Here is a 25,956-nt window from a genome sequence, read left to right on the forward strand (position 1 = left end):
AGCTGTGCAGCGCGAACCCTAGCTTGTGGCATGGAGTCCAAAGCCCAACCTGCGTGGTGCTGCCCAGCTCGAGCCGAGGCTGCCGGCAGCCCCTGCTGCGCTCCTGCTCTGCTGCCTTCCCCTCCTGCTCGCGGCTCCGCGATGCTCCCGAGTGCCTCATCCTCGGATAGCGGGCACCAAGGAGACCACAGCCGCATTAAGTAAACATCAAAGGGGCTTTGATCGGCGGGGCCCTGCGGAGCACAGCAACCCCCGAGGAGCACGGCAGGTCCGCAGGCAGGCAGCGGCGGGGACGTGGTACCTTAATTTTCTCCGCTGTGACACAGAATGCGTTTGAAGAAGGGGAGCTTTCTGCCGCTCTGAGATGCGTGTAGGGAGATGCGTGCACGCAGCCTACTTCTGGAGAAGCCACGCTCAGATCTTTCTCTGTTGGTTGTCGATAGTCAGAAAACCCCATTAAGGAATCAAGGCATCAAAGGCATAGGCCTCCTTGGACTCAGGCACTTTACCGCTTGTAGGGTCACCCGCTTGTTTCCGAAGAGCGAGGTGCCTCAAGCCAGCTTTGTCTTCCCTTTGGAGGGCCACGTCCCATCTGCTGCCATGCCTGCCAAGGGAGACCAGGATTAAAGAGCCTGTGTGTTTGCAGCACACTGGTGCATAGGAAGATGCAGCTTGTTCCCTATGCACAATAGAAAGGAGTGCTTGAGAAACAGGGAGGGGACGGTGACCCTCCTGCCTCTGGCTGCGTGTGGCTGAGCAGAGCAGTCAGCTGGATGCAGTTGGGTTGGGACCAGCGGCTTGCACGTCGCTGGTGCTTCCCCTGAGCAAAGTAGCTGGCAGAACTCCTTCCCTGCAGCATCCCCATTTTGCTCTTGTCCCCAGCCTTCTAACATGGCTCTCTCTTCTCTTGCAGAACTGGGGCTCCCGGGAAGAGGATGCTGCCTAGTACTGGGGTTCATGTACAAGGAGAAGTACCGCAGGATGACTGAAGGTGAGCGGTTTCCCCACCTTCTCTTCATCCTTCCTCCTTAGCAGTCTCATCACAAGGATTCACTATTGCTAGGAACATGCTAGCTTCTTGGTCGCCCCGAGGGGAAAACCCTGCTTCCTCTTTGATTTCTGAAACATCTTGTTGGGCAAGCAGACGGGAAGCCCCTGCATGAAGTAGCAAGAGAAGAGCAGGAGCTTATTGCTTCCATTCATCCCAAATCCACTGTCTTTTCCTGTGAAAGGGATTTGTCGCACAGGAAGCTCTTTCAGCAATCATTGCTTCTAGTCCTTTTATTCTGCTTGGGTGGTGGTGCCTCACCAGGACACCTTCAAAGCACTTGTCTTCAGCTGGTGCATCTGACCCCACTGGAGAGGAGTGGGGATATGCTCAGGTTACCTTCACCCCTAATATCCCTAAAGCTGCAACATCCTGGAGCTTACATGGACTTCCTTGCCAAACAAATGTCTGGCTAATTGGTGGCAGAGGTACAAAAGTCAATTAGAGTCAGGCTTAGCCTTGCTGTGTTCAAAAGCTGTCGGCGTTTGCTTGGATAAATCTCTCACCTGAGATCAGGGCTGCTGTGCCTTTTCAAAAGCATAGTTGCTTTGCTTGTCAAACCCCTGTGCTGAGGCAGAGATCTCGCTAAAGTTTCCCTGTTTTATATTCTAGTCATCCCCCAGGTATTTTATGAGCATTGATTAATCCATAGAAATACCATAAATAATTATGAAGTGTAATAACTAAACAAAAACTATTTATGCTCGGAAGGATCGGCATCCTTGCTTCTCGTAGCTTCGTCGCTTGGCTGCTTTTTTCTGAAGCGGGCCCTGGTGCAGCCCCACCTCTGGGTAATGCTGGATCCGAGGAGGTCCCGGGACTGGGCCAGTCGGAAGGTGCTTGCTGAGGATGTGTACAAGAGTGGGGCTGCTGCTGGGGACGGCGAGCTCAACCCAAAAAGGTCCGAGTTGGGCTCAGTCCTTGTTTTGGGGGTTGGTTGGGCAGAAGGTGGGCTGACTTGCCCGCTGTGCTTTCTTTTGCGTGTGTAGGATGGCATAATGCCCAGCGACTGGCCACAGGGGTCTTTGCTCCTGCAGGAAGCTTTGCCTTCGTGAGGGCAAAAGGTGCATTAGCTTGCATGGGGTGAAGCTCCAGTGGAGGCAAACTTATGGCTTGAATATCAGTTAGAAGATCAAAGGTTCCCTCGGTTCCCCAGGAGTCCTGATACTGAGCTGATAACATGGAGAAAGCACTTCACAAGCTTTCACCTCATGTTTGTTAATTATCCTGTGCTTTTTAAACATTGATTAGAATATTTTTAATAGGAAGGGGCTGCCCCTTGGGAGAAAGGACGGCACAGCCTCATCCGAGTGCTGTGGGAAGGTGCAATCTCTGGCTGCTTTCGTGTTCCTGGAGCCTCTCCAAGGCTGCCTGGCCATGCCCCTGGGATGTTCACAGGTGCTTCGCGTGGGCGTCCCAGCCCATCCTTTGGGATTCAAAGCCTGCATCCACCTACAGAGCAAGCCCCCTTTTCAGCCGTGACATGGCTTTGTGGAGAGAGAACAAAGACACATGAAAGGCCAAAAGTAAAGCCTTTGTGTGGGGAAGGGAACAAAGCGTGCCTGCCTCGAGATGAGTTTCTGGCCCCTGCAGACTGCAGGGCCATTATGTTTAAAGGTACAATCTGCAAAAAAAAAAAAAAAATGAACACAAAGTCAGGGGATTTCCATGGCCACAAAGACCGCCTGGGACTCGTGTTTTAACTGGAGATGGTTCTGGATGACAATTGTAGACCTCAAGCCTCCTGGGTTTTAGATTTCAGCACAGATTCAAGCTGTAGAACATGGGCTGAGCACTGGTGGGAGCAGAGGGGGGTTTCAGATGTCTGGTCATCCCAGAGGTATTCCCTGCCAAACGTACCTGAGCCAGGTTCTTTGGGCCAGTTACCTTGCAGGGATAAGGAGTGAGACAGCTTCCCCTTCATGTTTTTGCCAAGTGAGAGTTTTTCCTCTCTTACTGCATTATGGTGCTAATGAATAGCCCTATTAATAATGACAGGGCAGCTGAAGGAGCTGAAAGCAGAGGCAGGCAGTGGGGCAATTGGATAATTACGAAGTGTGGGGTCTCCATCATAGTGGAAATGGGTAATTACAGGGATCATTAGAACCTTGCTGTCACTTAATGGAGACATCTACAGAATGGGCTCCTAGGTAGAGAAGCACAAGAGGACTTAGACGCAGGTCTTGTCGGTGTGGAGGAGCTGCACCACGCTGTACGGCTGCAGACCTGGTACGGAGCCATCCTGGGCTGCATCTGCTAGGAACTGGAGGGGAGCGGCTGCTCTCAAAGCCCTTCTGGTGGGCAAACTCTACTCTTGGCTGTCCCCATGGACAGGATCCAGGCTGGGCACTTGCAGACCACTGTGGCAACCTCCTCCAGCAGGGTAAAATAAATATTGTGTCTTATGGATGCTCTGTGGCCATGCCCAGTGAGGGGTTTTGCTAGCATTATGTTGTCTGCATCCCACCTGGCAAGCGATGCACATCCATTAACATGATTGCAGGTGCAGGCTCTTCTGGCTGAGCTGTCTTCCAGGGTGAGAAGCAAAAATAAATGTCCAAGAACTCACCTCCATTAGCGTTAGTTAATGCACATCAGCTCTTTGTATTGCCATATATCAACCTGGGTCCCAAACAAAACAGGTCTGGAGGAGGTGCCAGATTCTCTCACAGCTGCAAAGCAACAGCATAGCCTTGGATGCTCCTGGTGGTGATGTGCAAAGCAAAATTGATTTGAGCAGTCCCCCCACAGCTGGTGTTGCTGCACTGCATAGGCTGCAATTGCCTCATGCTGTATCGCTGCTGCAAAGCATGAGCCGGGACAGCAGGCTTGATTTGGGTGCATTTTGGGGGCAGGTGTAGGAGGGTGTTGCTCCAGTGTGGCTGCGACGTGCCCATCCCTTTGCTGTGATTGACGGTTCCTTGCTGGCATGCTGGGACTGCTGCTTGGTGCCGGCTGTGAGTTGTAGGGTGGAATTAAGCTGGTGACAGTTGTAGACAGAGGGAGAGAGGTAGAGCTGTCTGCAGTGACAGCCTTGCAATAAAGACGCTTTAGAGTTAATCCTCCGCCATCTGTCTTCATTCTGCTAATAACCCACTCAATCAGATGCTGCCGCCTGTTTGTTAACATTCAGAAACAGATACATAATCGGCAGGAGCATGCTGTTTGTGCACGCGGGGCTGGATTCCACCCCTGGCCATAGTGGTGGGTTAGTGGGAGCCGTAGCTTGGGCAGGACATCTCAAAGCATGAAGCAGAAAACAGAGGTCCTGCTGAAGCTGGTGGCAAGTTGAGCTGCCCTGCTTTCCCCAGGGTTTGGTGATTTCCCCTGCCTCACAGTGACTTTTGGAGCAGAAAGCTGACAATGCTGTAGTCCCCCAAGAAAAGAAGCGTCTGACTAACCTGAAAATTGGGACTTTTTTTTTTTTTTATTCCTTGTTCCCCACCTCATTCAGCCATCTTCCCTTCCCAAAGCTGGAGATGGAGGCAAGGGCTGTGCTGCAAACCACTCCCTGCTCTCCCATCACGTTTAGTCCCTGCCCTTCCATCGCTGCGGTCTCCAAGCTGGGCTCTCTGCTCTCTTCTGGGGTGGCCGAAGGCAGGTGCTCACATGTTGATCCTGCTCCTGCTATTTTTCTTCCTCTCTCCTGCCTTTGACTTCTCGCCAGATCTAACACGAGTCATTAGCAAGCGTCGCTGCAGCAATTATGGCACTTTTTGGCTGCCATTCATAAAGCTACTAACGGGAACGATTAAGTGCTTGGAGGTGTCAGCCTACTCCTTCGCCACCTGTTCCCACCAGCCGTCGGCTGCTGGAGGTGCCTACAACCTCTCGCCGCCTCTCACCTCCCTTTCTGGGCACGGTGGTAGCTTTGGGGTCCTCCCGTGCATCTCTGCAGGGTGGCCCCACACTCAGATTTGTCACTGCGTGGAGGGAAGGACGTGCTTCATCCTTGTCTGAGGCTGTGAAAGCGGGCATGGCTGGAAAAAGGGACAGAAAAGGGCTTGGCACAGCAGCATCCTCCTGCTCTGGATAACGGTCTGTGTGCAAGGAAGGACAAAGCCACAACTTTACCTCCCTGCTTGGCTGATGTCCCTACTTTCTGCCTTGCTTACATCCATGCCATCAATCAGGGATGAGCATGAGGCTGAAATCTATACCTTAACCTGCAGGCATCTTCCCTGGGCTCAGCCGCTGTGGTTGGGAGTGCTGGCTGCTGTGCAAGGAGAGGGCTCGGTGCTGGAGCTGCTGGCAGCAGCACCCCTCTGTTTGCATCGTGGCTGGGAGCAGAACCAGGGCTCAGAAGCTTTCTGTGTTCAAGGTGTCTCCGTGCGCTTTGCAGACCACTGGGATGCCAGCAGCTGTTGCTGCAGGGCTGCAGCTCTGTGTGGCAGCGAGAGCTGGCCTGTGTTTAACTGGGAGAGGGTGCTGCTTAGCAAATCCCGTTCGTGGGGTAATGGCTCCAGAAATCTGCCCAGCTAGGGGCTGTCTGAATCCGCAGCCAGAGATTTTTCTCTAAGGATGACATGAATGTTGTGGGGCTGATGGTTAGTATAAGGCAAACCCCAGGTTTTGGGGAATTACAAACGGCTTAAAAGTTTTGGACTCCACACTGCGAGCTTCCCCTCAGCCCCCTTGTTGAGGAGGTTTGGGGTCTTAGTTAAGGGTGCTGGGACTAAGCAAAGCTCTGTCTGATGTCTCTTGCTGGGGAGGGGGAGGAGAGAGACAGAGGTCCCAAAAGGTGGCGTTGATCCCCGTAGCTCAGGTTCAAGTACAGGATGCAGGTCAAGGTTGGCCCAGCGAGGCAGTGACTTTGATGCTTGGAGGAAGGAGAGGACCCCCGTGCTCCGTTATGCGTGGCAGCTCATCCCTCCATGCAGCCCGCTTCTGCTGCCTTACCAGCTGTGCCTTTGTGCTCGGGAGCATCCAGCGGTGTCTCTGGATGGGGCTTATGGTCTCCAGCTCCTGCCTACCTCCAGCCTGCAGATAGGTTTCAGTTCTGCTAGGCGCAGGGAGAGAATTGTGTATGCATGTGAAAGCTGTTTTTTATGGCTTATAATTATCTCATACCCATCCTTAGAATAACTGTAGCTCCTCCATTATTAATAAGTGGAATTCCAGTCCTTGTCATAGATCACAAAATGGAGAGGAAGCTCAACCCAGGGTTTGCATAATGTACCTTGGTCTAAATTGAATAATTGGTAAAATGGTGAAAATCGTTAGTTTTTCCCCATTCCTTGGTGCTGGAATTAGTGAGATATTAGTGCAATTAACCACTGCTTCCATTTGAGGCTGCAATCATTTGGTTTGTAATTTAGAATAAATGTAAAAGCCCACTTGTGCTGCTGAACAGATTATTTGTCCTGTTTAAAAGTATCTAATGGGGTGGCTGTCATCTAAGCAAGATACATTTGACCCATTTCAATTTGTTTCCCTTTTAATCTGCTATCTGTTTTCCTGGATCTTTTTTTAATAAAAACATAAAGAAGAAGTGGGCGAGAGAGACCAAAGAGGAAAAGAATAGAAGCGCTATAGATCTGGAGTTTATCATAAGCCAAAGTAACTTGAAATCAAGGCTGTTAAACTGCAGAAAGCAATAAAAAGAAAACACTATTTGGAGATCGTTTAAAGGGCCGAGTGACTTGTCAATGAAAGGTTGCTCTATTCGACTGCTTCTTAATAGCTTCTCAGAGGGAATCTGCAGCTCTTGCAAGAATGAAGGCTGCGGGTACTTCTGTAGCAGCCCTGTGCTGGGGGGGCGTTTGGGTTGGCAGGGTGCTGGGGCGAGAGATGGGGAGAGTCCAACACCAAGAAGGATAGAGAGCAGAGGAGGAAAGAAGATGGTTTTAAACCCAAAATAGGGTTTAGGCTTTAAAATGTGTCTTAAATATTGAAGCCTGGTGCATACTGGTAGGTACAGAGGATGGAAGCATCGTTCTCATTTGGGTGTGGGTCTGCGGCCAGCTCAGTCCCACCCTGCTCCAGCTGTACCGCCGTGCCCTTCTTCAGGGGAGAGCAGAGAAACTCTGTGCCTTTCTCTCCCAAAGGCTGAGCGTCCTTTCAGTGCCAGTCTGATTCAAAGCTCTTCTCTGTCAGGCCCCATATTGCTGCCTGGAGAGAAACCAGCTGGGACTCTGGGATGGAGTCCCTGCCGTTCTGGGAAAAAATGGCTTGTTCAGAGAAGCTGCTGTGTCTCTGCTCCAAATGTCTCTGCTTGAACACCACTTCTGCTGCCTGCAGTAGTTCAAAGAGGGTTCAGTGAATGTTTCCTGCCAGGAAAACGTGCTATTAGAGTGGCACTGAGATGCAATGACGTATTCATGCCACCCATTAGCAGCCCAGCGAGGCAGTTGCTGCCTCAGAATTGCTTGGATTTATGGGGACACACAGTCTGAAGTGGGATCTTGCAAGTGACTTTACACCCACAGCAGCACAGGCTGAGCACAAATCCTTCTCAGTCTCGAGGATAAATCGGAGCCAACCCCCATCACCCCTGTAAAAAAAAAAAAAATCAATAAAATAAATAAAAGATTTTGGCTCAGCCTGCTGTTGCACACAGTAGGGCTCATCAGCCCCTAAACAACTTGGGGGGTCCCAGCATCTCCTCCCACTTCGCCCTCTGAGGCTTGGGCAATGAGCAGGACCTCTTGGCATCAGTCTGCAGCCTGGAAATGGGACTTCCGCAAATGTTTTGCTAAAAGCCATGGGATCCATGGCATATAATCTACTGGAACCCACTGCAGCTGATCTCCAAAGCTCCTCATGGAGCCTGGTGCACATTTTGCACTGCTAACTCTGCTGTCATTGCCAATAAAGGTGCTGTCTCCTGCAGGGCTTGGCAGCTCTGTGATAGGAAAGCTCGCCTTACCCCGAGCGTTGTCACTCGTGTCTGCCCGCGAAGACACAATCGCAATTGATTAGGGAAGGCTTCTTCCCATATAAGCTGCATTGAGCCTTTTGTTCTTTATCTGACAAAGACATTTGAGAAGGAAGAGGTGAGTGGATGGAGCAAGCTCCGGAGAAGTTGTTAAAGATGCATTGTTATCAGCAGAGGTCTCATTGACATCTCTCTGGTGCTTTGTGTGTCTGTTAGCTAAACAAGGCAGGGATGTAAGTTAAACCTGAAGAAAAAACAACAAACAAGCTGTCTCTGTCTGGTGTCAGGGGAGGCTTTGCCTTGGTCAGGCCAGCTGGAGAACTGTGTAAAATGCAGGACCTCAGCACTGCTGCGAGCCAAATCCTCTCCGGTAAGATCCGTTATGCACATGTACAGGGATGCTCCGTGGGGGGGATCCACGTGCCCTGCACGGCTCTGCTCAGACAGGATAGGAAACTCCTGCCTTCAGGTTCCTCCACGTGCTGCTGCAGTGCTCTCGGGTTGGAGAGGAGCTGGGTACCACCCTCTGACGCCTACGCAGCTGAGAGCCGCAGGTTATAGATCTGGCACCAGCCTTATGAGTTGTATGGTAACAGTGGGGTTGTAGCAGTTAATGGGCTAGGGGTGTAATTTTGTCTATTGATTCAAGTCGCAGTCCCCTGTGGAAAGCTATTGCTGTGCAATCTTAAATAAATGAACACAGCACTTCCTCGCACCCCGCGTGCTGGCATAAGGAATTCCGTAGCTGATTCCCATCCCGTAGAGCCTGCGGGGTGTGCGGGAGAGCCGGGCACCGCGTGGAGGCTGAGCGCCATCCTGCAGGGATGGAGGCCCTGCTGAAGGTGTTCCAGGGGTCTTGGCTGTTAGTAAGCATAGACTGATACCTAAGGGGGGTGAAGAATATCCCAGTGTCCTTGTGCTGCTCTGCAGGTCCTTAATGGGAAAAGTCTCGTCCAGTAAGATTTATGTGGAAAAGGGCAGGGATAAGTTTGTGCTTTGCTTTACCCCGTGAAGTCTGGCCATCTGTGTTGCTTGCTGTCTTTGTTGGCTTTGGAGTGGTTTATTTTTAAAGTGTCGATGGGACAGAGGGAGCATGAATTAAAGGAGATGCAAGGCAGCGCTCTGAAGGCAGAGACTCCAGCTTTCTCATCTCTGCGCTGCCTCCAGGCTACCCGCAGAGTTTACCTTTGAGCGTGTATATTTGTTGATAATTTCTCCCTCTCTGCAGAGCTGTTGCTGCAGCCCGGGGGTCTGTTATTTAGCTTTCCTCCCTCGGTGTCCATGGGGACCCTGCCAGAGAGGTTGCTGGCAGGCTGTATTTCATAAGCAGTACAGGTCACACCACTGACATGGTGTCCACCAGACCTGAACCTGGACATGCGGGCCTGGCTATACCATTAAGTAAAGTTCTGATGATGCCATAAATCCTCCTGTAAGCTCTCCTGGCATTGACACGACGGCATGATGAGGGCAGGAGGGTGTCAGTATGTCCCTACCCAAGCCTGGAGAAAGGAAGAGCTTGCTTCTGCCTCTCGTAGGAGTCCTCCTTGCGCACAGGCACTGCAATGCAGTACTGCTCTCTGCAAGGCACTGAGAGGCTTCCCAGCGCTGCAAGGAAACGTGGGGTTCATCCCTGTCTGCCTGGTCTGGATCCCCGTCCTCTCCTGGAGGCAGGTCCTGTGTGCTTCTGCAGGCTCAGCTGGGGCTGGAGATTCACAGGATGGAGCAACAAAGCACTACCAAGTTACTGTAGCTTAGAATATCAATTAAAACTGTTGCAGCCTTGTAAGTCCCTCTCTAAGACACGTGCTCTGTATTGATAAACAGCTAGGCTTGCCACTAAAATAGCTCTCAAGCCAACAGAAGTAAATCTACCGTGGAGTTATGGACAGAAACTTGCTGTGGCCATGGCCAGGGTGCTTCCAGCCAAAGCCAGGCTGCAGGGTGGGAGCTCAGTGAGGTTGCTGAGGAGATGAAACCCCTCTGGTGTTGCAAGCACAAGAGTCTGTTGCTTTGGCATGCCGTGAAAAGACTTGGAGAACTAGTTGTGACAAAGCTGGTCACACCCACTGGTTTCCCCGTGTGTCGCTAGGTCCCATAACATCGCCTCTGCTCCGCAGTCTGAGCTGCCAGGTGGCGCTCCTGGATCAGAGCAACACAGCTGTATTTCACTCTGCAGTGATGAATTTGGGGGAAACTGTGGGTTTCAGGCCAACACGCAATGAACCTGTTCCCATTTCACAGTGAAGTGGGACTTGGTTGGCATTGACTGAAAGGTACTGCAAAACTCCCAACAAAGTACCTGCTGTTGTTGGGGTTGGCTTTTCTTTTAAGCCCTTCTAAAAATCCATCCTTATCATAAGGAAATAGTGAAATATTGCTGTAAAGCATTGAACTGAATGTTGCAAGTCCTGTTTTTCACCCTGAGCTATTTGCTGTATCTAGCCAAACCCTGCCATCTGTATTCAGTAAATAAAACTGAAGTCCATCAGCAGCCTTCAGGGTGAGGTTGATGAAGACAGAAGGAACAGGCATGGTCAAAAAAACCTGTAGGAGAGGTAGAGAGCATGACTGAAGCGGGGGAATGAGAGAAATTCCCCTTGGCCAGGCAGCCAGCACGATGGTTATTTAGCACCCGGGGCTGTTACTGTGATCCTTCACAAAGAAATGAGCTTAAACCACAACCTTAACAATTACCTCCAGTGCAGTAGCAATCTCACGGCCTGTATGTACATATCCTTTTATGCCCAGTATTTGCTCCCATAGGTATTTACCCAATCTATAAATGTATTAATGGGTCTAATCTTAACACGCATCCAGAGATATAATGCGAGATGGGCTTTTTTTCCCCTTTAACAAAGATGAAGGTTTTATATGGACGGAGAAAAGAGAAGGGAAGTGAAATGTTCAGTGACTAATGATCCTCATCAATATTCATGAGAGACGGTATGCATTTCGAGATTTAAAATAAAGGAAGGAAGAAAGGGAGAAAGGAATTGACTTCTTTAGAAGCTAAATGAAATATTTAGGTTGACCTGGAGATAAATATGCCAGGTCTTTGTTGCCATCAGCTTAGACCAGCATTGAACTGAGGAGCTTTCAAAGAGAAGCAGGGGGAGCGGAGCAGCCAGTGGAGGTTTTTGGAGATGGTGAAGACAGCGTTGTGCTCAGTGCCATGCAAACAGGGAGGCAGCCCTAGGGAATCTGTGCTTCGAGCCAACTACAGAGGAGGGATGGAAGAGCAGCTATGGGGCTTGTCCACAGCACACCAGCACCGAGGCTGGGAGCAGACCTGGGGTGTCCCAAGTGAGTCCTTTCATGCACCGTCCTCAGAAGAGCTCCTGTCTTTGCAGTCATTCCCTGCTGCAAGGCTGCCCTGCTTGGGAAGGGGCCATCCTAAAGCAGTGGCTCAGAGGATGCAGTGGACAGTGGCGGAGCCAAAGGTGCTGCAGGACAGATCTGGCTGGCAAGGACTGGCTCTAGCACAAACGAATGGCTCCTTCTGCAAGTGTTCATCGATGGGTTCTTCCCTGCTGTAACTGGGCTGGCTCTAGCTGGGTTACACCTAGGAAGACCTGCTATATTTCTTTGGAATATACTTCTCTGTACTATTCTGTTTTCCTCCTTCTTCTCCTTTCCTGCCTGTGGTTCCCTCCCAGTCCTTCCTAAAGCAGAAAATTGCCCCAAGTATACCAAACTTGAAGTAGAAATTTTAAACCTCCCCCAATACTTGAAAATAGACGGGGGAAACTTGATCCTTCCCCACTTTGTTATGTGGACAGCTGTGGTGGGCAGAAGGAAAGCCTCTGCAGAGAAAACACCACAGTGTGGGTTTGTTAGAAGGATGTTGCTCCACATTTGCAGCAGTGTTGGTGGAGGACAAGATCACCGGGATCCTAATAACCTGATTTAATTGCTGAAAGAGCATAGCAGGCCTGGAAGAAAGGCTTTCCCCCAGCCTTCGGTATTTCTCCTCTTCTAAATCTTTTTCTGCAGGTTGCCCTTGTCTCCTCTCCAGCAGCAGCTTCCAGAGCTGCTCCTTCTCATTTCTGTGCCATCCCTTTCCCTGAGTGACAGCTGTCCCACCCCCGCCAAGGTCGCTTGCCCTTGAGACCATCTTTGATCTGTGCCCTGATAGAAGGGCCCAGTATTGACTTTGGCTTCAGCTTCATTAAGAAGCAGCCTCATTTGTCAACTTGTTTGTTTCGATAGCTGCTCAGGAGCCGCAGGGCCCGCAGCCCCCCCGTGCCGAGCCGTGGCATTATTCCAGAGCCAGCTCCCTTTGCGAGGGTGTGCAGGCAAGGTCATTGCAGGTGGCCTTGCACCATCCTCTCCTCCCCATTAATCGATGTCACGAAGCTCCTGAGCAAGGTTACATCCAGCCTGCCTGCGGCTGGGAGGCCTCTGGAAGGAGTCTGGGTGCTGCGAGGAGCCGTGTGCAGGTGCATGCAGCTGCAGTGCTCCCACTGCAAAGGTTGGGGGGGCACCGGGGTCCTCTCTGCTCCTGCTGAGCTTGGAGGTGAGATCTCAAGTGAGCTGTCGTGGTGACATCCTGCCAGAGGTGCTGTATAGCTGGTCGCATAAGGAGTGTGAGTAATGAAGGCTAATTTCTCTTGTCAGTTGTCATCAGGTAACACATCTGCCAATAATACCTTCTGGTTTTAATCCAGATGGTCAAACGAGGTTAATCAAATAAGTTACCCAGACTTCTTTTTTTCTTTCCTGTTGGTGGTTGAATAATGCATTGACAGGCGTTGGGATGCAGTGCCTGACCTCTCCGGAAATCACCTCCCAGTGCTGCAAGCCCCCTGCAGCACCTGCTGGAGCAGGGTGGGACCTGAGTTGGTGGCAGGGTGCAGAGACCACCAAGTGGCATAGGCACTGTCTGCCGTCCCTCCAAAAGAGTATTTTGGTGGGAACAGTCTTTCCCTAAAACCATGTGAGATGACTGAAGCCTGGTCATCCCGCGGCTGTTTTGGAATGGGTTGCACGACAGCTTTGGGAGGCAGAGAGGACCACGGCAGTGCAGGAGAAACATCTCTCAGCTTAGCTTCAGAGCAGAAGGAAGAGGCTGTGCCGCTGAGGACAGACAGCCACAGCACAGCATGTTTCCAGACCTATCCGACCTTGTGTAGGAGAAGCTGGCAAATACAAAAAGCCGAACTTCACTGAACCAGCAGCTGAGGTGCAGTTTCCCTGAAAGCCTGCTCTCCCCTGCCTCGTTGCCCTTGCAGAGACAGCTCACAATGCTGCATTGCTCTGGAGCAGGGAAACAGCAAGGTGCTGAGCCTCTGCTGGCCAGATGCTGAAGCATCAGCCCTCGGTGCCCGCTTGGTGGGAAGCAGCTCATAAACCTGATGCTCTGGAGCTGGATTGTGCTGCAGGGGTTAAAGCTCTTTTGGTGCTAGCTGTCCTGGGTACCATGGCATTTCTGACAGCAAGAGGGAGATGAGGGAGAGATGTTCTCAGCTCTTGCCATGGGCATTTTGCTTCAGCAGATCCCGAGGTAATAAGGCATCGGTAATTGCAGCTCCACGTGGGCTGCGGTGTGACCAGCACCAGTCTCTGCAGCCCGGGGAGCAAAGCTGGGGAGGATGCTGATGGTGGCAGCAGGAGTGGCCCAGGGACCAGAGAGCAAGGGGAGAGGCTGGGGGAGGTGAATTTATATAGTCTAGAGGAAGCTCGAGGGGAGACACGAACAGAGTCTATAAATACACACAGCACTAGAAACAAAGGGAGAAAATTATTCATGGCCTCAGAAGGAGGGAGGACAAGGAACTGTGCCTCAAGCAGAGGCAAGAAAAGTTTATTCTGGGTCTTACGTGGAAGGAGAAAGGTGTTCAGGGCCAGCCAGCCGGTGGGGACGGGCTGTCACCGCTGCCGTGCTCCGCACCCCTCGGAGCCTCCCGAATCCAGCTTCCCCTGCCCAGCTCGGCTGTGTGGCAGCTGCAGCACCTCGCTCCCTCCCCGCCAGCCATTTGTGCGGGCATCTGGCCACGAGCTGTGCCGAGGAAGGTTTGCTCAGACCGATGGAGACGCGGTCGGGCTTACAGCTTGGCAGCGCGCTCCCCTCGGACAGGAGCGCTCGCCTCCGCTGGGTGACAGTGATGGAAGCCCATAGCCCTCGGCGCCGTGGCTCATTGCTAGTCATCTCTCCAATGAATAATACACCGGCCTGAATATCTGTCTGCATGCATCTTCCTTTCCTATAGGGTAATTTAGTGTTATCTTTGGGCCTCCTGCTCCTGAGATGAAGAGATTACTTGAAACCTGCAGCCCACAACCACAGCCATTGGTTTCAAACGTCATTAAGTTTCATTATAACAAATAAACACTGCAATGACATTTATAAGTTACCGGAGAGCACAGAAACACAAATATGAAGCAGATAAACTGCATTTGATCCAAATAATTACTGCAGGCAATATCGAGCTTGGGCTGAGCTGGCAGCCGGGTGCCGAGTAATTTATAGGAGTCCGTAAGGCGCTGTGTTGCACATTGCTTCTTAAAAATTATTATGATGGTTATGTGTCTGCCTCTGAGGCCTTAACCAGGTTACGTCCCTGCCTCGTCGAAAGCAGGAAGCTTTCCCTCAAGTCAGAAAGGGAGGCGGCGCTGGCTAACTGCACGGCTGTTACCTGTTTGGGGACTCTCCTGTGCCTGTTCCTTGGGATTTCAGCCCGAGGAGGGACCCGCGTTGGGGTTTTGCTGTGGATGGATGTGCAGAAGAGGCTTTTTTATTATTTTTTCCTGGAGGTTTCTATCCCCAGCTGTGGACTCGTGAGGTTTCAAGAGGGGGGATTCTTGGAGAGAATTTTCCATTGTAAGGGAGCGTAATATTACACTAATCAATTTCCCTTCTTTTTGACTCCCAGCTTTACACTACCTGCTCTCAACTCCAGGCAGGGAATCCTCTACCAGTAAACCAGATGGAAAAACATCTCCCTCCCAGAAAATCCCTGAGTGAAAAACGGTTCTGTTGTCATGCTGGTGGTGTGAGCTCTCCCCAAGCTTTGCCTCGCTGCGTACGGGAGGGGGTTTGTCCGCTGCAGGGCGGCTGGGGAGAGAGCACATCATCAACTAAGCGAGCCACGTGGAGCTTGGCAGGGGATGGAGAGCTTCCTCTGTCCTGCAGGCATGGCGCTCAACCCAGGAGGGGGTTCAGAAGCAGCTGGGTTTATTGATGAGCATCTCTCATTACCTGCTAATTAACTCAGCAGGCCAGAATGTGCTCATCTTCTCTTGGACTGGGGTTTTGCACAAGCAAGCCATTGACTCTGCAGTGGGGACCATTGAAAAGGAGCCGATAAAAAACAAACAGTGAAGCCTTGTGTATAAATACATTTGAGGCCCCTTCCAGCGTGGTCCCGGCTCCTGCGGCAGCGAAGCAGAGCAGTCACGGTGACAGCAGTGCTCAGTGCCACGTCCCCCTGCCACTGCCAAGGGTGCACATGATGGAGCAGTTGCAGGGCTGTAACTATTGACTGAGCTCATGTTTCTGTTCTCTTTTTGTGGAGCTTGTTTGTGTTGGGTAACTCCCAGTCAAAATCAGGACTTGACTGTTGTAGGCATTGGTGCTGGTCACCGCCCTCCTCCATAACACTGGGTTTTCCCTTGAAAATGCCATTCATCCCTCCAAGCTGGGGGATAAGTGCACTCTTTAGGCATTCCCTGGGTCTAGGGGTTCTGTGGCAGCAATGGTTTTCAGGGAAGGGAACAATTTTTCGTAGGCCTTCATGCATAGATAGAAAAGTGCATGAGTTTTAAGCACCTTCCTTGGGTAACAAGGATAGCCATGTGCGCAAAAACATTTCCTGCGCGGCTGATGCTCTGCTCAAATCTGTTCATCACAGCATCTCCTATCTTCTCTTTTCCCCAGCACTTTTTCTTGTGTATTGCATGTGCTTAATTTTAGAGTTGAAACTAATTATTCGAAAGAACAGCCTGAATATGAATGTTGCGTTTAAAAAAAAAAAAAAAAGAAGAAGAAGAAAGTGCACATATTTACAATCATTTCCACTCGGAAAAATCCAAACAAACAATAATTACAGCAGAAACCTGCTAATTCTCACTCCACTTCATCGTTAGACTTGCTAATTCACGCAGCACAACCTGAAGCAATCTCACCCTGCTTCTCAGCTCAGCTGAACAGCAGGGAGCTGGAGAGAATCCTCGATGCCTTTGTAATATCACGGGGCTGGGCTGGCCAGGAGCCCCCAGAAGCAACACACTCGAAGTTTCTCGTAGAGTTGCCTCTCAACATTTCATTGTGAGGCTTGCAGTTTGGAGTAGAAGGTGGAAGACGGGAGGAGAATCTTGCAGTAGTTTTGGTATTAAATGTCTGCATTTTCTGTTCTGAAGTGATTCTTCATTTCGTATTTCTCTCTGCTACTCAAAGCGTTTGATAACTGATTGTGAAAGGCGAGGATGGAAGCGAAACATCGTGCAACCCAGGGCAAGCTCTTTGGTCTGATTTTCCGCCCTGTAGACTGCACAACTTCCCGCTTCTGCTCTTTGTGGGAGCTGAGCCAGGCTTTGAAATCTCCAAATCATTTGTGAAATGGATTATACATCCTTCTGGTTGTCCTACGGACAAGTGTCCTGCATGCCCTCTAACTAGAGGATGAGACGAGATTTATGGGGCTGTATTTCAAGAGAGCAGCCCCGACCTGGGAGCAGAGGCTAGGCTAAGGTAAGGTACACCCGCCTTGACTGGGTGTAATCCAGGGCTGTGAGACATATCAGGTCACATGGGATAAAATCCTGAAGTTTTTTATAAAATCCTAAGGGATTTTATCAGGAAGATTTGGGGAGAGGAGACACTTTGGGCATTAGCTGTGATTTCAGATGGAAAAGTCCCTTTTTCTCTTCTGTGCATTAAAGTCGTGCTTGTAGGGAGCTCACTCTGTATCCATGCAAGGCTCCTGCAGTTGAGCATCTGCTGACCCCTCAGCAAGCCCCGCTGGTCAGCTGCACATGGTGAGCATCAGGAAAGCATCCGCAGCACCAGGAGAAAGCTGGTTTGGCAGGGGGTACCAAGGCGTCACCTCTTCTTCTCACCGCTCCCTACCTCGTGTGTCGGTACAGCTGCTGTGGAGCCATGCCAGGACAGCTACACCTTGACAGAAGAGCAAATGGTAATTTATTATTCCCCTCGGGAGCACTGATAACTAAACACTTCGTGGAGTCGCTGGCAATTTTCAGCCGGAGCTGGAGCCTCCAGGTGGATCAATGGGAGGAAATCTCTTCCTCTCTGCTAACAAGAGCAAGACAGGGCGCTTTGCACTGCGTATGCACCTCTCCTTTCTGCTGTTAGCTTTGGTAAAGCAGTGAGCTCTGCCCCTTGCAAAGCCTCCCTGCATCCCCTGCCACAGGAGCGAACCAGCTCCAAGGCAGCCACGACAAGGATCCTGCAGCGTGCTGGCACCAGTGGCAAAACGCCACCTAATTCAGTTTGCTGCTTCTGTCTCCAACCCAGCAAAAGTCCTTCGTGCCCCAGAGCTCATCTCTTTCTCATTTTCCCAGCTCCGTCATCTTGTCTAACAGAAGATAACGGTTCTTTCTATGGGCCCTGCTTTACCTGGGCAGCAGGTATTTGCCAGGTTGTTGGAGCAGAATGGCCAGGAGCCGCGTGTCCTGCGCCTGAATATTCAGTGCAATGTAGTCCCTAAGGTCACCTGAACAATGCTTTTTGGGAACAGCTTATTTTTCCTTCCTCAATGCAGCCCATTAGTTTGTTTTCTATCAGCGCAGCTACCAAGAACAGGCATTTAATCTCACAAGAGGTAATTCTCAGAGCTGGTGCTGGGAGGAGGTTGCCAATAAATATCCCTCGGTAAGTATACTCTTACACCTTTCCCAATTGGTAGCTAATAACAGAGCAGACGATGACATTTAAGCCCTTTCTGCATGGCTGATCAAACTACTCACAGTGACTTTGAAAGCAGTACTGGGATTTCGTGTGGGTATCAAAGCAAGTGCAATACTCGATAGTTCAGATCTCTCGCCTGTGTGACTAATAGACAAAAAGATTTCTAAAAGGTCTAATATCTTATTCAGAATTTCTTTGTCTCCTGTTTGAAGCTGCTTAGTGGACACAGTGGGATGCTGATGTTTCTTCTCTAAGCAGCATTAGGGAAATATCTGACATCGCTGCAGGATGAGCTCAGGCTGGCTTGGAGCTGGGAGGCAAAGGGTTACGCTGAGGCAAAGCTGATGAGCTGAGCATCGTCCCCAAACTCCACGCTGGCACCCTCACCCGGCATGGGTTTTGTTTGGCTTTGCAGCCCCTTCATTGCTGTACTCACGCCAAGGGGAAGACGGGTGCCACCTCTCTGGCTGGTGAGCAGGGACCAAGCCCAGCTCCCTGCCCGGCACCCATGGCCACGGGAGAGGGGACACAAAAAGCACCGGGTCCCGGCTGGCCTGCAAGAAGTAGGCTGCTGCTTGCCTTTCCGCACAGCTGATTCATTCCTTGACTGGGGGGTGGGTTTTTTCCTTCAAATTGAATAATTCAGCAACATCAGGAGTACTGAAGCCACATGAGCTGGACTTGCGTAGTCAAACTAAAAAAGGCCAAACTGACATTTTTGTTCCATCAGATTCCTCTTCCCCCTCCTCCCCCTCCCCCGGGAAACAAAATAAAATAACGGAAAGTGTTATGCAACTGAGGAGCTCGAGCTATGGTTGTTTTCCTCCCAGGAAGCAGCAGAGAAGTGCAAGACATGGCTCTGGCCATCACCAGCATGTGGCCCTCCCTCAGGGGGCTGCTCCAGGTCTCCTTGCCCCAGATTGCATCCACAGCTTCACTGGTGGGATTCAGCTGCTCCTGCCTGGGGAGCTCCTCTGGAGGTGCGAGAAGAGCTTGTCTTGGTCCTTGGCTGGGGAAATCCTTGCTGTGCCCCAGAGCATCCTTGGGGATGCTTTCCATGGGCACTGCGCTGGGGGGGACCTGGAGACAGGCAAGGTGGTGATGAGGGACCGTGGCGTCCACGCAGCTCTCCCTGCTTGCGCCGTGCTTCCCCGTGACTGACGACTCCTGAGAGCACTGTAAATAATGTACTGCTTTTGTCTGCTTGCCTTTCCTAGCCATCTAAAAATCAATACAGGCGTGTGTTTTAAAGCGTGATGGGCCTGATGCAGGGAGCCTGTTGTCCTTGGCTCCCAGAGGAGGACCCATCTGCATGAGCAGAACTGGCCCATCTGTCCCAGGATCAATACCAGGAGCTGCATGGGGCAGGTGTGGAGACAGTCCCCTGTCAGCCATCCTGCCTTCCCAGCCCTGCTCCAGAGATAGCTCCAGCTCCAGGCGTCGTGTCATTGTCCCGGAGCAACCAACCCTGCGATGGGCCGAAACGCTGTGACTTCCAGGCAGGTGCTTGGTGGCATGATGCCCTTACATCCCAAAGAGGGGCCTCATGGTGTGGTGTTCGGCCTTCAGCTCCCCTGCACCGGGGCAGGCCAGCCCCGTGCTCGCCCTCCAGCCACACGTCCTGCAGCTCCACACCAAGGGCAGGATCAGCTCCCAGCCTGGTGGGACAAGGGCAACGTCCCTCAGTCACCCCCAATCATTTCTAAACGGTTACATCTTTACCAGGTGCATCAGAGGCCTCCTTCACTACTTCCATCCCCTCCTCAACAAAAAGAGCTAATTCTTTCCAAAACACAATGGAAATTCAAAGCTCCGCTTACATAAAAGGAGCCATGGTGTCTCCGTTTCTAATGAGTCATTGTTCCCGCTCTAAGTCCCTTGCTTCTTATTACAATACTCACTTCTCTTGGGTAATGAAAATTTAACTATCTGCTGTTCCCACTTGCCTCCTCTCTTCTTGCAGCACGGTGTCTGCAGGCAGGCCAGTTTTTACACAGGAGGCTGCAAGTTGAAATAATTCAGGCAAGAACTCGTGCAAACAGATTGGAGTCTTCAGAGGGCTTAGAAAGCCGGTCGCTGCTCTGGGCCTTGGTGCTGAAGGAGCTTCAAGGTCCTGCTCTGTCACGGACGGCCTTGGGGGTGTCCTCGTGCACGTGCCTCCCTGAACCCTCTGGGTTGTAAGATGGGATTTGGGATTTGGGTCCTTCTCACCACGCGGGGCACTGGGACTCCTCTGGAAATGCTGCGTCAGTGGTGGCATGATTTCCCTTGGAAGTCACAAACATAACAGCCTCAGCTTTTGTTTGAAAGAACAAGGCAACGTTAGAGAGAAACACTGAAAAGCAGGAGCCACAGGTGCAAAATCCATTAAGGAAATATAAAGAGTTCTAAAGTGGTTCTCTTTTCTCTCTCTCTCTTTCTTTCTTGCACTTTTATGACATGCTTGTGACTTCATAAGGCCCCGCTTGTGATTTTTGAAAGCAGGGTTAGCATTACTGCCTGCTCGCTGTTCACAGTAGGTCCTTTATTCTCCATTTTGTTCCTGGCGTTTAGGATTACGATAGTGTAATCCTAAAAGAAGTGCCCCCTGCTTTTGTTTTAGAGAGACTTCCTCCAGGAAGGCAGGAGGAGACCGCAGGGCCAGCCAAAGCAGCTCATGCTGTGGGCTGGGGCTGTAAACAGCTCCTCAGGGTGCAAAGCAAAGCCAGCAGGCAGGAGAAGATGAGACTCGGGGATCAAGTCCCCTGCACCTTCTCTCGCACCAAAGCCCCCCAGCAGCAGACCGCCCCGCTGCTGACAACCCGCTCCGGCAGGCTCCGGCTTTGCCGTCACACTGGAGCATGGCCAGGAGGCATGGTTATCATCTCATTTGCATATCTCTTTGCTTTTTTTAAAAGGGGAAAAAAAAATCAACAATGAATTCAGAGTCCTAATATTTGCTTCTGCTCAGTGCATCTCCCCTGAAAAGCAGAAGACACATGCGTGGATGCTCCTGGGGGGCAGAATCAGCACCGTGCTTCTACCCGCGGTGCTTGCGGGAAGCTGAGCATCCGTGGGCTTGTTTCCCCCTTTGAAAGTCTGCTGGTCTTCTTGAAAAAAGGAAGACGAGGTGTGGAAGTAAACCAAGTCTCTAGGCTGGGCTAAGGTGGTGGAGATGTCTCCTGGAGGCTGGAAATGGAGAGCCGTGGGCATTGTGGAGGAGCAGGGTGCTTCCAGTGAGAGCGGTGTTTGGTGTCTCGCCCACACGTGCTCTGGTCTTAATTCCGGTCTTTGCAAGGATCTGAATTGGGATTTGGGTTATACTTAAGACTGGATTTTTTTGGCTATTGCCCTATTTGGTGTCCAGGAAGTGTATGGGAAACCTCTGGAAAATACATCTTCTTGTGGACCCATAGCATTGTGTGATGATGAAATGTTCATTTTGTTTTGTTTTGTCCTTGGAGTCACAGAACCCTGCTTTAAAGCCAAAGCACCGACAAACTGACGTGTCTCAGTGCTTCTTGTAGCTGAAACCACTCAACCTGCATTTGTAAATCATCCTTTCCCAATTTCCCCCTTCTCAGCTATTTTCTGTCGTGTCTTATCTCCCTTAAAACTTTTCTGCAAATTACTTGCTCCTTTGACATTAAGATATAAGACTGCTGAAAGCTGTAACGTGAACAGGTCTCTGATCTTCCAAACCCAGTTAAACCCAGTAATCAGACTTTAAGCTGATTTGAAAGTGAGTCAAGCTCTGCCTTTTGGTACCTTTTTTTTTTTTTTTTTTTTTTTAGCTTTTTTATCTGTTATTTTGGGAGCAGTGATCCTGCTGTGGAGCAGGGACTGGGCCAGGTAATGCTCTTAACGTCCTTACCCCCTTCTCTCCTCTCCTGTGACCAAGGCTGAGCCTGTAACATTTGTAGCCGAGATGGAGCCTTGGACTAAAAAGGGTTTCAAGTGACAATTTTTCACGCTGAACAAACAGAGGGAAGGAAAAGACAGGAGACATATGCCATGTTCTCGCTCTAATTTTCCATGGTCATCAGCTGCTCTCTAAGACAGATCAAGAAAGGAAAAAGAAAAAAAAATAAAAGGGGGGGGGGGCTTCATTTCCAACAGCAATTACCAAATGAAACCTCTGCTTAATGGACATTTTCAGAGGGCATGGACACCACTTTGTGTTTCTGCTTTCTCATTACGACTCTTGCAGCTCCCAGCTGACAACCTGATAATTCTCGCCGATAAAACAATCTTTTTTGGTTATTACTGCATTCTGGCACTGTCCCTGCTTGCCCGGCTTGCCTTGAGAATTGTCAAGATTACGGAGTGAGCCATGAAAACATAGTTAGCGGGTGGAAAATAAAAAAAATAAAAAAGGCAAAATGCTCACTTTTTTCTGCTTCATTTCCTAATTTTCTCTCTCCAGTCCCTGCTTTTCCTATTATTTCAGTAGCACCTGTCCTTGTGAGTCTGAATAGAATATAGAGCTGATTAATATTTCCTATGATGTTTCTAAATCCCAGTTCAGAAGAGCAAGCGTTTCTGCTAGTGTTGGAGGTCCACGTGCCTTGCAGCATGTGGCATCTCCTGAGGCTGCTGCTGTGGGGTACCACTGCAGCAGACCCGTCCTGTTGAGCATGCATGACCATGACCTACTGGAGCACTGGTGATGAAAATCAGGCTTCTCTGCAAGTATGTGGGTGCTGGAGGGGATGGGACTCCTGAAATCCCTGGGATTTCATGGGTGCTCAACATGTGCCTGGATTTGCCAAGATATCCGGAGAGCTTTTTAACCAGTTGTATATACATGGGTAGAAATCCAGAAAGGATGCCTGTGCTCCTTCCTGCACATCTTCAGCTGGCTAGGAACATGTTTAAGTTAAGCTGCAATAAATTAAATGAAATATAAGCATTCACATGGGGGCTTACATTGGTTTAACTGCACGAGTTAGAAAATGATTGAGCTTTGCAGTTTTGCCCTGTAGGCAATGCCTAACAACTCATTTGAAAACAAGTTTAGTTGCAAGAACTTGTGTCACACTTAACCTTGGTTTAGGATTAATCATCAGTCAATGATTAAATTGAGTTAATGTAAATTAGGATTGAATTGATTTAGGGTGGTTCGCGTGGAGACTGTCCTGGTTTTAACACATTGATTTTAAAGAGCAACTTTTTCTGCAGCCCGGCGCGACGCAGCGTATTGAGCTGCCTTTCAGCTGGCGGATGTGGGCTTCTTGTTCCGTGCCTGTTTCAGGGCGATAATTCACACGCAGCAAGGCTCCTGATCTTTAAAACCCCCAGGGCAATACAGCGAGTTGCAATCCAGTCAGGCCACTCTCCCAACTTCTCCCTTTTCAGATCTCTCAATAGCCAGAGTAAGAGCAGGACTTTAAGCACTGGCAAGGCAGCAGCACTTCTCAGATGCTCATCAAATAGCTAACACAAAGGAGACCCCAACGAGCAGATATTGGATTGATGTATACTGATAACTGAATACATACTAAATTGCCTTTGCATTTAAGGCCTTCCAGCATCAGACAGCAGCACTACATCCATGTGCTAGCACTCAAGCTGTCTCTAAGATAGCCCACGTTTGGTTTAGGGATGCTTTGCCAGCATTTGTTCTTGCTTTTGCACCATTCTCTTTGCAAGACACGTGCCCCAGCCTGCATCGAACACCAGGGATGGGCTGCATATGGGCACCTGGGTTTACACCTCACCTGGTTGGAAAGTGGAGCGCTTGTTCTGGGGAAAAAAAAACGGAAGGACTTGACACTTGGAATGGTTTTCAGTCATGACAAAGCCAAGTAATGATGATGGATTTCAAAGAGAGAAAATAAAGCGTAATGCCAGCACTTAGCACACCCTGATGTGAAATAGGTTACGATGAATCAGCATGCTTTTTGTGGAAAATGAGAAGTTTCACCTTCTTCGGAGGGGTGAGACATCTTGGCCATGGCGGGAGATGTCCTCAGGGCTTCAAACTGTTACTGCCTCCTTCAGGGTGTGGAAGTGAGAGGAGAGCTGTGCTAAACCACTGTGTTTGGGGCTTGTCATCCCTAAGAGCTCGGCTGCTTAGCGTTGTGTGTCTTGGGAGACTGAAGCTGAAACTTCTGCTGCCGCGTCCTTTCATCCCCTGATGTGTGTGAAGCCCCTGACGTACCAGGGGCTCGCACTGGGGGCCTGGTAGCAGAGGGGAGAGCAGCAGGCAGATCTTCCGAGTCGCTGTGGTTTGTGGCAGGTTCTCGGCTGTGCATCCTGGTTTAAGGGAGCGCATGAAGGGGAAGAGGAGAGCAGAGGACCGGTGTCCCCTTGTATCAGGTGTAATACAAAATATCACTGGTTCCTGAGAACCTGCTGCTCTTCTGTCCTTAGATCATGACAGCGACAGTACACTAGTAGCTATCCTGAATGACACGGTTAGAGGAAATGCCTGGCACCTCTTTGCCAGGGCTTTTTTTATCCCCTTTTTTTATTCACTGTAAATTTTTTGGAACCCACCCATGGCGAACTGACAGCCTCGTCGCGCTCTCTCATCCCCCTCTCCAGGTCAAGCGTCTTCCTTCACGCAACAGCCCCAGGACCAGGTGGTGATTGCCGGGCAGCCCGTGACACTGCTGTGCGCCATCCCTGAGTACAATGGCATCGTGCTGTGGATCAAAGACGGGCTCGCCCTTGGAGTCGGACGGGATCTCTCAAGTAAGTCGTGGCACTGCCCTCCTGGGGCAGCAGAAGCTGCCTGGATAGAGCAGATCATTGCCACCCCCACCCCAAAGTAATAATTAAATAAAAAACACTACAAGTGTAATAGATATTTTGGTTAAAGAACACCTCTTTTTAAGGAAAAAGAAAATAAATGCTTGGAGCAAGTGAAAACTGGCTTCAGTTTCTCTTTAACAGCTTCAGAACAAATATTTGTTTTGAGAATAATGAGTGTTTTCACTTGAACTGCAAAACCCTCCAGCTAGCCCAAACACAAGTGTCGCAACTTGGAATAAACAAAAACTTTTATTCCGGCTTGAAGCTAAACAGTTGGTCTCCCACAGGTGTGACCTTTGGAAAGCCTTGCCTTTCTTTGGTTTGGGTTGGCTTTTCGAAACAAATGTCCTGTTTCCAAAATGCAGTCTGAAATGCTTCATAAACATTGAAAGTGCCTGTTTTGACATTCTCAAAACAAAAGCCTTTGCTTTGGATAAATGTATTTATTGAGAGCCAGTGGAGCCCACAAGCACTTGTGGCTTCCTTAAGCTGTACTTCTGGCAAATTACAGTTTGGTCACAAAATTCCCCAGACTTCTTGTTACTTAATCCCACGCGTGCATTGTGATGAATGGCTTTACTGCACCTGGAGAAGCCTGAAGCAAATGCGGAGAAGGGATCCAGTTAATTCTATATATTTTGCTGATTTTTTTTTTTTAACATTCCCCAAAACAAAGGGAAAATGGGCATTCAAGAGTCAGAAGCGAGGGCACCGAGCCCTTGCAGGGGCTTTGCAGAGCCTGGGGAAGCTCCGAGGGTATTCAGCACGTCAGGCAGCAGCAGCCAGAAACCAAGGGAGGAATCAGGTTTCTTGGTCTCCAGGGACCCTGCTCTTCTCAAGTGCGATGCCTGCTTTTTCCTTTTTTTTTTTTTTTATTTGCTTGTTTGTTTGTGGTTTTTTGTTGGTTTTTTTTTTGTATGTATAGTTACTCATTTCTCAGACTTGACTGAGTGAGCAGTCCCCTCTTCAAATGTTTTTCAAAGCTCAGTGCCACAACTTTTCCATACATTAGAGAGCTGATCTCTCCCTACAAGACCTTGCAACACGGACGGGTGACAATAGCTCCACTGAAGTATGTGGCTCATGTGAATGACTTCCACAATTAACAGAGCTGGGGCTGCTTTAGCAGGAGGAACTGCCAGCTTGCACGCTACCAGCTCAGCCAGTCATCTAATTAGCTAAATACAAACAAACCCATCATTTGTATTTCTCGCGGTTCAGGAGAGCAAATCCTGCTGTTGATAGCTTGCGAAACAACAAAAACACGAGAGTGTGCCAGGCTGCCTGCGGTCCCCAGCGCATTAATCACCAGCAGGCGGAGGGATGCGCTGACGGCAGCATCCTTCCCAGCCCCGTCGGGTGTCTCGCTGATCCCCGTGAAGGGAGACCCCTGCCCAACCTTTACACAGACCTAATAGTGGA

At 50.2% G+C, this 25,956-nt stretch overlaps 1 protein-coding gene across 5 annotated transcripts in view; it reads left to right on the forward strand.

Moving 5' to 3' along the window:
* The window catches only part of KIRREL3 (kirre like nephrin family adhesion molecule 3), a 318,683-nt gene that overhangs the window by 211,193 nt on the left and 81,534 nt on the right, over positions 1–25,956 (forward strand). For 4 of the 5 annotated variants that reach the window (XM_040534284.1, XM_040534285.1, XM_040534288.1 and 1 more), the window contains exons 2-3: positions 914–991; positions 24,325–24,474. In XM_040534284.1, the coding sequence (XP_040390218.1) occupies positions 914–991; positions 24,325–24,474 (228 nt within the window). The remainder of the gene's footprint in view (positions 1–913; positions 992–24,324; positions 24,475–25,956) is intronic. The other variant, XM_040534286.1, reaches the window with a different exon arrangement.

The sequence above is a fragment of the Cygnus olor genome, chromosome 22, assembly GCF_009769625.2.
Source record: "Cygnus olor isolate bCygOlo1 chromosome 22, bCygOlo1.pri.v2, whole genome shotgun sequence".
NCBI lineage: Eukaryota > Metazoa > Chordata > Aves > Anseriformes > Anatidae > Cygnus > Cygnus olor.